General features: G+C 41.7%; 1 protein-coding gene across 2 annotated transcripts; it reads right to left on the reverse strand.

The window, feature by feature from the left end:
* Positions 1-1096: 1096 nt before the first annotated feature.
* Positions 1097-9656, reverse strand: LOC131217136 (uncharacterized). 2 transcript variants are annotated; one of them, XM_058211911.1, is made up of 4 exons: positions 9491-9656; positions 8421-8578; positions 6119-6185; positions 1097-1622 (listed from the first exon to the last, which is right to left on the reverse strand). In XM_058211911.1, the coding sequence occupies exons 1-4, from the start codon at positions 9620-9622 to the stop codon at positions 1524-1526; spliced, it is 456 nt and encodes a 151-aa protein (XP_058067894.1). In that variant the 5' UTR covers positions 9623-9656; the 3' UTR covers positions 1097-1523. The 2 variants fall into 2 exon arrangements, with proteins under 2 accessions (XP_058067894.1, XP_058067895.1); XM_058211912.1 differs by having other exon boundaries at positions 9551-9650.
* Positions 9657-14996: the final 5340 nt, after the last annotated feature.

Genomic DNA, 14996 nt, shown 5'->3' on the forward strand with positions numbered 1-14996 from the left:
TGCATCACTATTCTTCAATTTATTCAGTGAAGAATTGACCAGTAATTATATTTGTTCGATAACGTCGCTTTTGACGTCCACAGATCATGCGGATAGAGTCGTCTAGTTGGTGTAACTTTGGATATAGAAGCTATCTATGCTAGGGCCAGTATATGGACGGACCCGATTGTAACATCATCATGCCATGTGTACTGTGGGGAGATAGCTCCAGGAGGAGGGAGATGATACACGAGCCAGGTCATGTATCGATCGGGTCTATCCATCTACTAAATCCGTGTGGCTTGCTTATCTTCCTTTGCAAATTGTATCACTGGTCATCCAAAGCAGGTGTAACTAGATGGACGGTTCTAGATGATAATCTCTCTGCTGCTACAAATGTAGCCAACCTGGTGAACCGACCATCCTGATTTTGGACCCTCATAGTCCAAAGTGAAGCTCGCTCCAACTGATGAATGGACCAGATCTCACGCATGTGTGCAGCATTGGCCCATGAATCATGAATCTCATGTTAGGTTTGCCATTGCATGCATCACCTCTGCATACCCCCTTCAGAATGGGAATTACAACCATAAAAAGTAATAGAGACTGAGCAAAGATGCTAACTCTGCTCTGTGCCTGGAGCCGTGTGGGCCCCATAGAGATGTTCATGACAAATCCACTCCGTCCATCTGTTTTGAAAGGCCGCGATAGAACAGGATTTTGAAAATCAGGCAGATCCAAAACTCATGCAGTCCATACCACACGAAACAGTGGAGATTGGACGCTTGTCGGTGATAGAAGTTTTGTATTAGTATCAGGATAATATTTGTTCCTACAGTTTATCTTTTGGATGGCATATAAGCATCATGGCAGCTTCAGGACGGTTTCAACGGTGGAGGTTGCTATTCCCACTGTTTTGTTGATGTCGCCCAGCTGAGTTTTCTATCTGCCTGATTTTTAGAATTCTGTCCTGTTATGCTCTTTCAAAACAGATGGAAGGAGTGGATTCGCCACGAACATCTCTGTGGACCCCTGTGCCTGGGATCACAGGCAAGAAGACGACTGTTTGAATGCACAAATGAACTGAATTGCGAATGCTGCAGAAATTCCAAGAAAATAGCATTCAAACAACCTTAGTATCTAATTAGATGAATATGCTTATAACATTGTTTGATGATACATTCCCTAGGTATTAAAAAGCCCAAGTTTTCGATTCCGACAACCACTGTTCTGTGCATCCCACGTGGATGGACAATGACCCAAAAATCTCCCCATCCTAGCCACCAATCTTCGGATTTCTTTTCTTTCTTTCTTTTTTCCTTCAGTTGAATGTGTACACTGCTGCATTTCTCTACCTCTCTGGTTGTAGGCCACAATCTCAAAATGTTATGATTGTCCTATTGCGGGGACCTTTTTTAGGCATGATCCGATTCACGGTAGAACACAGAGACCAGTAGTACGAATTACCAAAGCATGGGCCCCACTTATCAGAATTGAAAACCTGTCTGCTGGAATCATTGTATCCCATGATTCCTATCTGCTGATTACACATCTTTGAATAAAAGCTGGAATTTCGGTATCCTCTCAGGTGGCAGGGGGCAGCTAACAATCAGCTTGCCTTTCATGGCCCCTCTGAATATTGCCTGCAAAAACAAAAAAATAAAAAAATAAAATCAAAGCTGAGATTTAACGGATTTCTAGACTTGGATTCATCTACATACAGAGAAAAGAAGGTAATCAAAAGTCATGTGCACTTGTGCAAATCCATTTTTGCTCAACCCAGCTAACCATACGGGTGGGGCCCACCTTTGGTCATCCAGGCTCATCTGATCAGTTGCATCATGGATGGCCAATGCTTTGTTGTTAATTCTGTTGTCTTAAATCTTCCGAGCTTCTCAACTGATTGAGGGGGCTGCTTGACAGGCCTGTTCGACTCAAAGTCTAGCAAATAAGTTTTTTGGAGTTCCGTGGTGCTCAATCAATCGAGGGTTATGCTCAACCGGTCGAAGGGGTCATTTGACCAGTCGAAGCCCTCCTTCGACTAGTCGAGGGTTACGCAGATGGTGCGTGGATTCTGCGCGGACTGTGTAAATTTAAGACGGTTTCAGAGAGGTGCGTAAGTGGAGTCTCCTAAACTATAAATAAGGGTCCTGAGGCTTTTCTAAAGTATTCTAAGGCTTTTTAAAAGTTTTCCAAGGATTCCTAAAAGGGTTTTTTAGGGTTTCTAAATGGTGTAGCAGGGGTAAGATTCGAGGTTGTTCGAATCGGGTAAGTCCTTTCTCTTTGTAATTTATATTTTTATAGTAAAATTCTGTCGCTTTGTGCCATGGTTTTTTTCCGAAAAAGTTTTCCACGTTAAATCTTTGTGTTCTCTTGTATGTGCTTAGTGCCATTGGATTGCTATCCTAGATCCAAATCTGTGTGATTCCGTAGCACAAATCCCCAACAAGTGGTATCAGAGCAATCGTTGGGACAAAGATCTGAATTTGAGAGATAAATAATAATGACAAGCACTAAGTATGATACTGAGAAGTACTCAGGGAAAAATAATTTTGAGTTATGGAAGATCAAGATGATCAGTTTCTTAATCCATCAAGGCGAAGATGGTGCTCTTGAAGAGCGAAAGTTTACTATGACTAATGATGAATAGAATACTCTTGATAAGAAGGCCTTATCATCGATTCGCTTATGTTTCACAGATGAGGTTCTCTACAACATCATGAGGAAGAAAACTGCAGCTAAGTTATGAGCAAAGTTAGAGGATATCTATGCAAAAAAATCCTTTAAAAACTATCTACACTTGAAGCGGCAATGGTATAACTTCAAGATGGCAGAGGGTGAAGATCTGGAGGCTCACACCAACGACTTTAATAAATTAGTTTGTAAATTGCTGGATATGTAGGAAGTGATGAAAGATGAAGAATAAGCATGTATGTTGCTAAATTCTCTTCTGGCGTCGTATGAGTCATTCAAGGACACAATGTGCGTGTCGACACTGTTATCTCAACCCTTCAAGGGAAGGCTATGAGAAAGTTTAACGTCAACATAGAGATATCTTCTGATGCACTGCTTATAAGGGGTAGTAACTCTAAATAAGGTACAGGTTCTTCAGGTTCTATATCCAAATCCAAAGGCAGGGGTAAAGGAAAAGTAAAGTGCTGAATTTGTGAGATGGAAAGACATGTGAAGAATGATTGTACAAATCCTAAACCTAAAAGAAAAGATTCTAAGGCTTCGTACAGGGAGGTCAATGATGTCACGTCATATGGATCAAGTTAATATGATAGTGATGTATTGTCTGTGTCTACAATCAGACGGCCATACAATGATCGTAAGGACAAGTGGATGCTAGACACAGGGGGGGCATCTTTTCATATGACTCCCCATCGGAGTTGGAGCCAGGTTCTTGACATGAAGAAGAATCTGATTTCTCTTGGTGTACTTGAGGCAATGAGCTGCAAGTTCACAGGTATTGATGGTGCTCTTAAGGTATCCAAGGGGACACGGGTGATCATGAAAGCGCAACGACTCGATAATGTTTACAAGTTGATCGGGAGCACTTCAAAATGTGGAGCTGCAGTAGCTGTAACAGATTCCACCTCTACACGTGTGTGGCATGCTGGGCATGACCACATAAGCAGGCAAGGCATAAAGGCTAAGATGCGGGGACAAAGATACAGATCAGGTGGAGCAGCCACCTGTGAGAAGAATCACACAGCATAATCGCAGGATATCGGCGAGGTACATGGACGACTCCAATATCGCAGGGGATCCGTCTTCTATTCAGATGACTCTAGGTGAGCCTTGTGCTGAGAAGTGAAAGGTGACTATGGGCGATGTGATGAACTCGTTGTACCAGATCGACACATGGGAGCTAGTAGAGCTTCCAGTGGGTCGGAAAACGGTTGGATGCAGGTGGATCTTCATGAGGATACAATATAAATACAGAGCGAGGTTGGCAGTGAAGGGTTATGCTCAGAGAGAAGGGATCGGCTTCTCAGAGATATTCGCACCGACGGTATAACAGGTATCTATTAGATTCGTGATTGGCGCTGGTTGGCAAATGCGATCTTCAGCTGGAAAGGATGGATGTAAGGTCTGAACTTCTACAAGGGAAATTGGAAAAGCAAATCTACATGAAGCAACCAGAACAGTTCAAAATTAAAGGGGCTGAGAAAAAGTTTGGAGGAGGTCGTGGTACGACTTGTCGCCTAGGCAGTGGTTTGATTTCTTCATGGTTAGTCAGGAATTGTATGCTGATGACATGTAGTTCGTCAATTATGACATGTCTGAAATCAATATACTGAAGACTTGATTAAGTAGGACATTAAAGATGAAGGATCGGGGGGCTGCAAAGATGGTTCTCGGCATTGAGACTGGAAAAGGAGCAGGTTTTGGTAATCACAGGTAGAATACCCTGTGTAGGTATTGATTAAGTATGTGATGGACCAGGCAAAGCCGGAGAGCGTTCCCTACGTATCTCTCCTCAAGTTTTCCTCAGGATATGTCACAAGACTGATGAAGAAAAGTATGATATATCTCATAAGCTTTATTCGAATGCGGTTGGCAATGTATGTCATGGTCTGTATTAGATCGATTATTTCACAAGCAATTAGTGTTGTGAGCAAGTACCCCGGCAAGCAACATTGGATGGCGGTAAGATGGTTACTTCGATACATTCGATGTATGAAAGACTACGTTTTATCTTTTGAGAAGACAAGAACAAAGGTGGTTGGATATGTGGATTCAAATTACGCATGTAGTATGGATTTCAAGAAATCGACTTCAGGTTACTCGTTTGTTCTAGTGGGTGGAGCAATTAGTTGAATGTCCATGTTATCCGACAGGTGCTTGAGGAATGAGGCGTAACTCTGGAGAAGATTCACACCAGCGTGAATCTGGAAGACATGACCACCAAGGTCGTTCATGCAGAAAAGTTCAAGTTCTGTGCAACTTCTCTAAGCTTGGCGATAACGTAAAAGAATGACAGAGTGTGGACGAGAGACTATGATGTGATGCAGAGATAAGAGAAGATGTTAAGAAACTACACGATTAAAAATTGAAGACAAGGTGGAGATTGTTGTTAATTTTGATGTCTTAAATCTTTTAGGCTTCTCGACTGGTCGAGGGGCTGCTCGACCAGTCGAGGCCCGTTCGACTCGAAATCCAACAAACAAGTTTTTTGGAGTTCCATGGTACTCGACCAGTCGAGTGTCATGCTCGACTGGTCGAAGGGTCCTTCGACCAGTCAAAGCCCTCCTTCGAATAGTCGAGGGTTACATAAATGGTGCGTGAATTCTGCGCAGACTGTGTAAATTTGAGACGGTTTTAGAGAGGTGCGTAAGTGGAGTTTCTTAAACTATAAATAGGGGTCCCCAAAACTTTTGTAAAGTATTCTAAGGCTTTCTAACAGTTTTCCAAGGGTTCCGAAAAGGATTTTTTTGAGTTTCTAAATGGTGTAGCAAGGGTGAGATTCGAGATTGTTCGAATCAAGTAAGTCCTTTCTCTTTGTAATTTCTATTTTCATAGTAGAATTCTGTCGCTTTATGCCGTGGTTTTTTCTCGAAAGGGTTTTCCACGTTAAATCTTTATGTTCTTTTATGTGTGCTTGGTGTCATTGGATTGCTATCCTGGATCCAAATCTATGTGATTCCATAGCACAAATCCCCAACATGCTTTAGTCCCCCATCAGATGAACTCTTGACCATCCACTTTGCGGACCTTCTCACATTCAACATCGATCTTTTTTTCTTTCTTTCTTTTTTGGTCTATATGTGCGCGTGCACCAGTGTGGGGGTGCATGTGCATGCATGTCAACCACTTGCGAAATCTGATCAAATCATGTTTAAAAGCTACAGCAACAACTGTATTTGTGGTGCAGGTGTGAAGATAATAAAATTTTAAGCATAGTCACTAAGGACCTGTTTGGTAGACACCCAAAAATGAGTTAATCACATTTTAGTTAATATGCATTGGAGATTGTGATTGTTGGTTTTCTTGATTATTTTTAATCCTTACCAAAAAAAATAGAAATATAATCTCTAATACATGACTACAATTAACCAAAACGAGATCAACTTTTCTTAGGTGTCTACCAAACAGGCCCCTAAAGTTTCATGGGATGATTTTCATTACATACCTCTACCACATCAATGAAATCCTGTTTCCTGTGAAAAGAGCCAATCCATTTGGTGTGATCTGCAGTCCTGAATAACCCAGTAAAACATGTGAGTACAGTGCCAATCTATGTAGCTTAGACATGGAAAATGGACGCAGTGTTAGACACGTAAGCCCAGAAAAAAAAATAGAAAAACCTAACAAAGCACCACGGCTCTACAGATATGATGATATTATTGTATGAGTTTCAGTTTATATCTCGGATAAAGAAAAATGCAACTGGGCAACTAAAAATATACTGAGAACCATATAAAATGCATATAAATACTGCTAGAATGCAAGCAAAGATAAATTAATGTCCGTCTTAATAGAAGCGCCGAAGAAAACTGAGGCTAATTAGATATTTCATGGCATGATAGGTCCGAAATCTGATCTAATCCATCCATCAGAATGCACAACTATATTGATGCCCAAGCCCAATAATCAGGTTGATCCATTGGTCAGGTGCACCACAGTTTGCAAAACAAAACTTGGCCGAGTTTTTTAACCCATCCACCTGTTTCCAATACTGGGGCCCACATGCTGGTTGGAACAAATTCTATTTTGGGGTAAATGTAAACGAGGTGATGGATGGATTAGATCGCTCATGTATGTACACGAGCTTTATTGCATACGCATGTGCACGTATCAAAGCTCACAGGAGAAAGTCCCATTTATCTCTATGTTAAATGCTCTCAAGTTGCCTTGTTAGGTGGAAATGAGCCTATGCCCTAGGGTTAGTTTTTTTTTTTGGTAGCAAACCCTAACTAAAAGAAAAAGAATAAAGAATAAAGAATTTACAAATATATTCTACAATTTACAAATTACAAAGCTAAGCCACAGAAGTAGATCTGATCTAGCAAGCATCTCCACTTCTGTACTTGCTTCCCCATGGATATGGACATACGACCTCTAGGAAGCTAGATGATGTGATTCCATCAGCGAGTCACCCTCCACCTCTAACTGTCCCCACAAAAGCATCAACATACTTTTGATACCCCGTGAACTAGATAACACATCTCCATGTTGGAGCCCTTGAAGGCCAATGAGCCAAGAATACATGGATTTCACCTTGCTCCCATCAACACTAAAGGGCCTTCCATGCCAGCTAGGATCGGTTTTTTGCTTCATTTTAATAATGTTATTGTAACCATTCACAAAATAATAATAATAATCTGGTGGACACATGCTTTATCCATTCAGACATGAAAGGGTTGAACCATTGACTTCATAGTGGGGGCCCAAATCTATACGCTAAGGTTGGCAATTCAAACCTTCCTTTACCCATCAAAGGTTTAGACCTCACTTCTGCCTATAAACAAGACTTTTATTCAATTATTTATCAACAAACAACTACCCACATAGCAATGTTGTTGACAATGTGTACAAATTCATAAGAACTGCAGAGACTAGCATTTTCTACTGATCCAAAAATACAAGTTGTTTTTCTTTCCTTCTTTTTTTCTTTTTTAATCAACATGTTTGTAGTACCTTGGTTTATCACAACCATAATGTATGCATGACATGTAATTCTGAGAGGTTGGTGGATGCTTAGTAACTTAATATTGTTGTTACGGCCGAATGCCAATTGCAGGACAAACTGGACCAATCATACACGTCAACTTTCATTCTAGATCCTTTGATCTGTATCAAATTCTTTTCTTTTTTTATGTATAGCATCAAGAATTTTATTAAAATAGCAAAAAAGATAGAGCAACCTCGGCAGCCCATAACACGGATAGAAAGATACAAATTTACAATGAACAACCTCGGCAGCCCATAACACGGATAGAAAGAAACAAATTTACAATGAAACAACCATTATTCGATAGAGGCATTCAGCACATTAAAGAGGATCATCCCCCTAGAGACTCCCTCTTTCACCAACCTATCCACATCTCTATGCACATGGGAAAACGCTACCACAGAAGATTCTTGACGTTGCAGAGACATTATTATTCTAATTTCTCCATATGCTTGATTTTGGTGTAAGCTTCTTTTTCTCATTCTGCTTAGACATTTTTCCACTTGATTTACATTAATTGCAGAGATTATGGTGTATTTGTGTGTGGATGACGGGGTGCTATTTTATTTTTATTTTTTTACTCTTCGTGCATGATCATGCGAAACTAATGAAGTTGAATACACAGAACAAAAAAGATGTGAAAGACTAAATTATCAAATCAGAACTAACTCACTAGGAAAAAGGAGCAATGCATATCAGAAGGCAAAAAAGTCAGCCTCAAATTGTTTGAAGAAATATTATCTGGTGAGAAGAGTCATACCCAGAATCCATCTTCATGTGATGGGCATTGAAGAAGAAAACTGTCGATGGTATCAAAGTAATGTCGAAATACTTAACATATACTTGAATCTCCTCCGAATCTATATCTACTAGAGCTATGGTCGCAAACTTGGAAACTTCCCGTGATGATTTTGCAAGCTGTTCAAACCACATAACACAAAACCTCGATATCAAAAGAAAAAAAAAAGGTGGCCTAATAAAAACAGGCTTTCAAGGATCTGACAGAAATCATAATAACCAAGAACATGCAATTCGAATCACATGGTTAAGAAGCTTAGTGAAGAACAAGCTGCAATTTCCTATCCCGATTACAACTTTGTAACCAATTGTCATGAGGAAAAAATTGCTGGGTGCATGTGCTAAAAAAGCCAATGTGGTTATTTATGCTGCATTTGGAGATAACCCAAAATAGATATTTGGTCAGCTATGAAGGTGGGGATTTAGGCTATTTGAATTGTTCATTGAGACAGCACAAGAAACAAAGATTGACAGGAGGACAGCATGTTTGCATGGTCAGAATACCACGACCATCCATCTGGTGGGCCCTACCAGACACCAGCTTAATTTGAGGGGGCAAATGTAGAAACTTGCACCAATTGGACAATCCCAGCTGCTTGATTTTCACCATTGAATGTGAAGACCCTGACCACGTTCGTTTCTAACCATAGGATTGGACAGATATGATTATCGTGCAGTAGGCCATCCATAGTACGGCCCACCAGAAGGACGTTTCAAGCCACCCATCCAGCCAAGTGGCCCCCATCATGGACATATCAGCTGATAAACCGCAAATGCGAAACAAGAAATATTTAAGTGGGGCCCATCGCGGCTTGCAAAGGTGCACGGCCAGATCAGCACCTGCGATGCGACCTAACCTACTACTTCAATCGAGCATAAGGACCGTATTTAGGGATTTCAATCCTAGGGTTTGTGACAATTTCAGCACACGCAATTCAGAAAAGAAAAGGGAAAAAAGAATAAAAGAATAAAAGACAAAATCGATGCAGAATTAGAAAATAGAAAGAGAGAGAAGCGAATTGAGATGCGTACGACATCATCGAGCTGTAGGCATTGGGCTTCGGAAGATCTGCCGAATCGAAGGACCAGGACCTTGTCGATGGTGTCTCTGATGATGGCGTCCACCTCCCGCTTCTTCGTCAGCGTCGTTAGAATGTAGCTCATCTCCTTCCTTCACCTCGCTCTCATCATGCGCACCCCCTTCCCTCTACGGTCGGCCACCGTCTCTCGCTCGGTATGGTAGGTTTTTTCGCGGTCGAGTATATAACCGCGATGGTTCATGACATGGTTGTCAATGGGCCGGATCGGGCCTTAAAATTCAGATTTTAGTATAGACACGAGCCGACGGCCCGGCCCGTTGGCGTCAGCTTGATACCGCAGGCCTCGGGACGCAGATTTCCTGCGAGCCTCTGAAGTTCCTGCGCAAGGATATTGGGTGGGGCCATGGAGATGTTTGTGAGAAATCCTCCACGTCCATCCGTTTTGAGAGCTCATTTTAAGAAATTCGATAAAAAATGAGGTGGATTCAAAATTCAAGTTAGTCACACGAAAGGGAAATTTGGGAAAAGAAATTCCTACCGTTGAAACCTTACTGCGCCCCACCTTAGAAGTTTACTTGCCATCCAAACCGTTTGTAAGGTCGTTACCAGTGGGATGAAGTGAAAATATCAAAAAAATTTCCTGAAACAAAAAGTTTATATCTCCAAAAATGTTTCAATGATTCATATTGAATCCCCACTATTTCCTCTCGTGTGATCCAATTAAGTTTTGGATACGCATTAGCTTTTTTTCGCATGTCCTATAATTATCTCTCAAAGCGAATGAATGGGTGAATTTCTCACAAACATGTCGGTGGACCCCACCCAGCATCCTTGCCCACGAAGCAACTTCCCGCTAGTTCCTGCGCTGGGATGATAGGTGGGGCCACATTGCTGCTCATCATGAATCCACACCGTTCATCCATTTTATGAGATTATTTTAGGACATGCTGGAGGAAATTAGATGGATACAAAACTCAACTAGGCCGCTCGAGAGGGAAGAGTTGTGATTCAGTCACCGCCGTTGAAATATTTTTAAGGCTACGAAAGTTTCTTGTCATGCTAATTTTTTCTTGTTTTCACTTAATCCCAATGGTAATGATCTCATAAACCGTTTGGATGGCATATAAAAATCAAGGCGGAGCATAGGAAGGTTTCAACGGTAGAAAACTCTTTCCCCAGTTTCCCTCTCGTATGGCCCACTTGAGTTTTGAATCTATATAATTTTCGGTAGCATGTACTAAAATGAGTTCGGAAAACGGATGGACGGGATGGATTTATCAAAAATATCACGGTGGACTCCACCATCCCAGCTCAAGAACATCCTGCGGCTTTAGCAGGAGGAAATCCGCGTCCAGGTTTCACACGGAGATGATATGATAGAACCGGAAGATCCGAATATGGTAGAGCGATCTTTCCCTAGGACGCGTTGCATGTATATGTATCGATCGGATCGTCCATATTTTGAAACTAGGATGGATGGCTTAAATTTTAAAAATAAAACTCATGAGAAAATCCCATCCATTATTTTTCTACAATTTTCGGACTAAATATTTGACCGTTAAGTGTTTTTTATTTCCACCGTGGATTTCATTATCACATGTCGGATGGATTGATGGATGGGACGTTTTTTCAGGACAAACCATCCATTGCCCTACGCATGGACGGACCCGATTTTCAATTAACCCTGCCAAGTGTACTATGGGAGAGATGGATGTACCACGTTCCGGTTCTTCCAGCTCTATTACATTTCCCCCGCTTCATACACCTCTCTGCGCGTGTGAAAGACGCAACCGCATGGAGAAATCCAGGCTGTTGAACAGGTGGGCCCCCACGCGCATCTGTAACACCCTGAAAATCGGGGGTCGTGCATACGCTCGACTCCCGAGTTCCCGGGGTTACTTATATCCAGTTTTCATTAATATGTGATTAATCCAGTCTAAATGCGCATTCTGGAACTTCCGGGAACATGAAGTACAAATGCACCTGCTGACTGAAATGAAAGAGAATTAGCATATATACACACACACACACACACACACACATATACATGACCAAGAAAAATATAAAGGGTCACACATGGTGTCACCCAACAAAATCATAAAGAATAATATGTCAAAAAAACGAATAAAGCTGAGCCCTCTGCGCAGCGATCCAACGACCCATCTACTGATCCGACGGGGTCCTGCTCATCAACTGGAAGTAAGGGAACTCGTCCTCCTCCTCGAGGTTTGCATCACCAGGCTCCATGAAATCTGTATTACCTGTATCTATGAACGGGTCTGGTTGGTGTTTTAAAACACCGTACCAGAGTGGGAGTGAGTGATCAACTCAGTGGGTGCTATTAGCCTTAAGTTGCAACAAGCATCAATTATAATAAGAATTTAATGAAAAGCAATCAATCATAAACATCTATCTAGTCTTGTTAATGTGCATGCATGCAGGATGATATGATGTATGCCCTCAACACAATGCTCCCTCATGCGACAACATCTAACGATCGCCAATACCAACACTCCCTCAGTGCGACCTCGACTACCGAGTCGCCAACCTAGCTAATGTCATGCAATGATGATGTTAACCGGGTTCTTAGTTAAGTCCATTCATCCAGCAGATTTGGGAATCTGATACACCCCATGTATCAAATGCCCTGAACTAATTACGAGGCCAAGACCCCCCAATGTGTGAGGCCGAGACCCCGCGATCCTTGACCCGTCGGGTTTCCCCCATCCCCGACTTCGAGCACGTGAGGGTGCTGAATGTGGGGTCGCTCGCGATCACTACAGGGAGGCGCGTCACCCCAGCGTAGGCCGACAGCTCGGACATAGTGTCCCATTCCACCATGCCCGGCTCACGAGGCTGTGGACCAATTCCAAGTGGGTTATTGTTGGGCTACAACGGTTATAGGGTGTCCCAGGTTCCATACAAGTGTGAGCAAATAGGGTTAACAATCATGGTTGGCCAGACAGTAGGCTAGACGCACGAGTCCAGGCAAGTGCATGTCGGAACGACATCGGGTGCAAGCAACCCATGTAGTCTAACTACAGTCACCCACACGCACTCGCACAAATCCATGGGTTTAGCCTTAAGGCGGTCCTACCAACGAGACCGCCTTAACTTTCCCCATTTTCTTGGCCAACCCTAGGGTTTGGATGGTGGTCTACAACATGTCAATGGACAGGGATATTTATTAGCAAAATCATCATCATGTTCTCATACCTTAAACATATAATCCATATTCACCTGATAAGCAAGCTAATAATTTATGAGCAATGGTGCATGAGTGTTGGGTGTGTTGGTGAGGAAGTTGCTCACTTCCTACAACTCATGGAAAACAAATTACACATGAAGTAAATAAGGCATGCAAGCTATAGGGCATCATCACGTGAGCAATCATATGAGCAATCCAACAAGTCATCATCAAATTTGCACCAAGTCATGTAAGAAGCAAGAACAACGTCATGTGGGGAAATCAAATAAACATACAATTCCAAACCACTCTAAATAAATATAAATTCCTGGGTTCCTCTATATTCTCTAAATGCATCAAGGAAGCAGTCAAAATCATTAAGCTCATATTGAAATTGGTGCTAAGCCACCTAGGAGTAATAGTCCGCACCTATGGATTGTTGAGATCTTGGAAACGACCTAGGAATGAGGGCTTTTGGGGTCGGACGGCCGGATTCCCTAATACAACCATTTGCATGTTAGAAATTTATGAAATCCCTCCTCATCACAAGGGTTTTAAGGAAAAAAAGGGTGATGGTTCTTACCTAGACGATCAACGGGATGAATGGGCGGTTGTAGAAAAATACATTAGACCCTCATCGTAAATTATGAAGAAATCTGATGGTTGAAATGTCTCACATTTCAGTTTTTATTTACACGTGCCAGATTCTAATTTTGGCATTGGTGGGGCGCATCTGGCAAGTGCCAGATTACACTTCTGGGTGTCCACTGGGTCCGTGGTCCACCATGGTCCCCAAGCCCAGTGAGATCTATGCTCCCCTCAATTTTTATAATTTTCTGACCTTCCCATGTCGCGGTATAGCCCGCACGGGCTGCTGCCAAGTGTAAATGACCATTTGGCTTGACGGCCCGCACTAGGTTCTATCAAGGCTCGTCTGGTATATTCAATTGAGTTAATCTTGGTCTAATCTATTTGTGATACCTCACTATGGGTGGCTTAAACGAATGGTCCTGCGGCAAATCCTACGAGGACGCCTCAGTACACTGTTCTGGTTGGACGGGACGTTACATGATTAACCGGACTTGTGCGGTTCTTCACTGGTACACCTTGTATAAACTGACATTGAGTGCTAAATGGTCATTAAGTAATATTTAGGTTAATTAAATAAAATAAAAATAAGAATAAAAATTGATAGATTTTTTGAAAATTCAAAACAGTGAAAATCAAGGATGTTACAGCATCACTATGGAGGATAGCAGATTTTTAAATTGGGCGGGGCCCACATGATGGAGGGCTTACATTGCTTAGTGTCGCGTGTTGGGAGGAGTAGTTTCTCGCTTAGCAAGAGGGTGCGGCTGAGAGGCGTTGAACATGGTCCAATTAGGCACGCGGGAACATGGGATGGCCCGAAAACCAATCAGGACCACTCATCCGATGGGACCCACCTCCTGAAATAATGCTGACTGGAAAAAAGAATTGCCCATTTCAAGGATGCACGTGTCTCACCTGTTGACTGAACCGGCTTGGTTATATCTTATGCTGTGATGCAACTTCAATTCATTAGCCTAGTAGTGGACAGATTATATTTAAACATTAAAGACAACGGATAGAATAACGATGGTACGGATGAGTAAGTGAGTGTGTTAGATGTGGGGTTGGAGAAAACTACCGACTTTCATAAAAGAGCAATGTTTGGAAATTTACAGCCCTTGATATTGATGATTTATGTTGATGTATGCTTTAACAATATGGTAAGTACAAAGTACATGAACCCTACACCCAACTAACAGTAGGCATTCCATCCTTATCCTTCTTTATGGTGCAGTTTGTTTAAGTTTTTGTTTGAATTGAAATTCAGTTGTGTATATGTGAGTATTGTAAGGAGCATTATAAAACCTTTTTTAGCTCTGTTTTATATATATATTTTTTAAAAAGTTTACACGCACACACACTATCACATGCTCACGCTGTAGTGGGATTTCATCACCCATGGGTATTCAACCCTTAACCAGGTGTTGAAACTCCTAAGAGTCTACCACTTGGGTAAGAGCAACTACCCTTTTTAGCTCATTTTAAATTGACTTCATTTGGCCTCAGTGTCGAACTAAATAAAGAGGCTAGAGGCTATCTTTTACAACCAAATTTGAATGGTTCATTTATTTATTAGCTGCTTTTGTGTGCAATTAAATGATTTTAAATAAGGAGGTTTATCCTTTTAATAAGTTTTTATTTTTTTGTCTTTTGACTGGAAGAGTTTTTTTTCACCATAGTAACAAAAAATAATTCAATTTTGTATAACGTGCATGACTAA

The sequence above is a fragment of the Magnolia sinica genome, chromosome 10 (assembly GCF_029962835.1).
Source record: "Magnolia sinica isolate HGM2019 chromosome 10, MsV1, whole genome shotgun sequence".
NCBI classification, from domain to species: domain Eukaryota; kingdom Viridiplantae; phylum Streptophyta; class Magnoliopsida; order Magnoliales; family Magnoliaceae; genus Magnolia; species Magnolia sinica.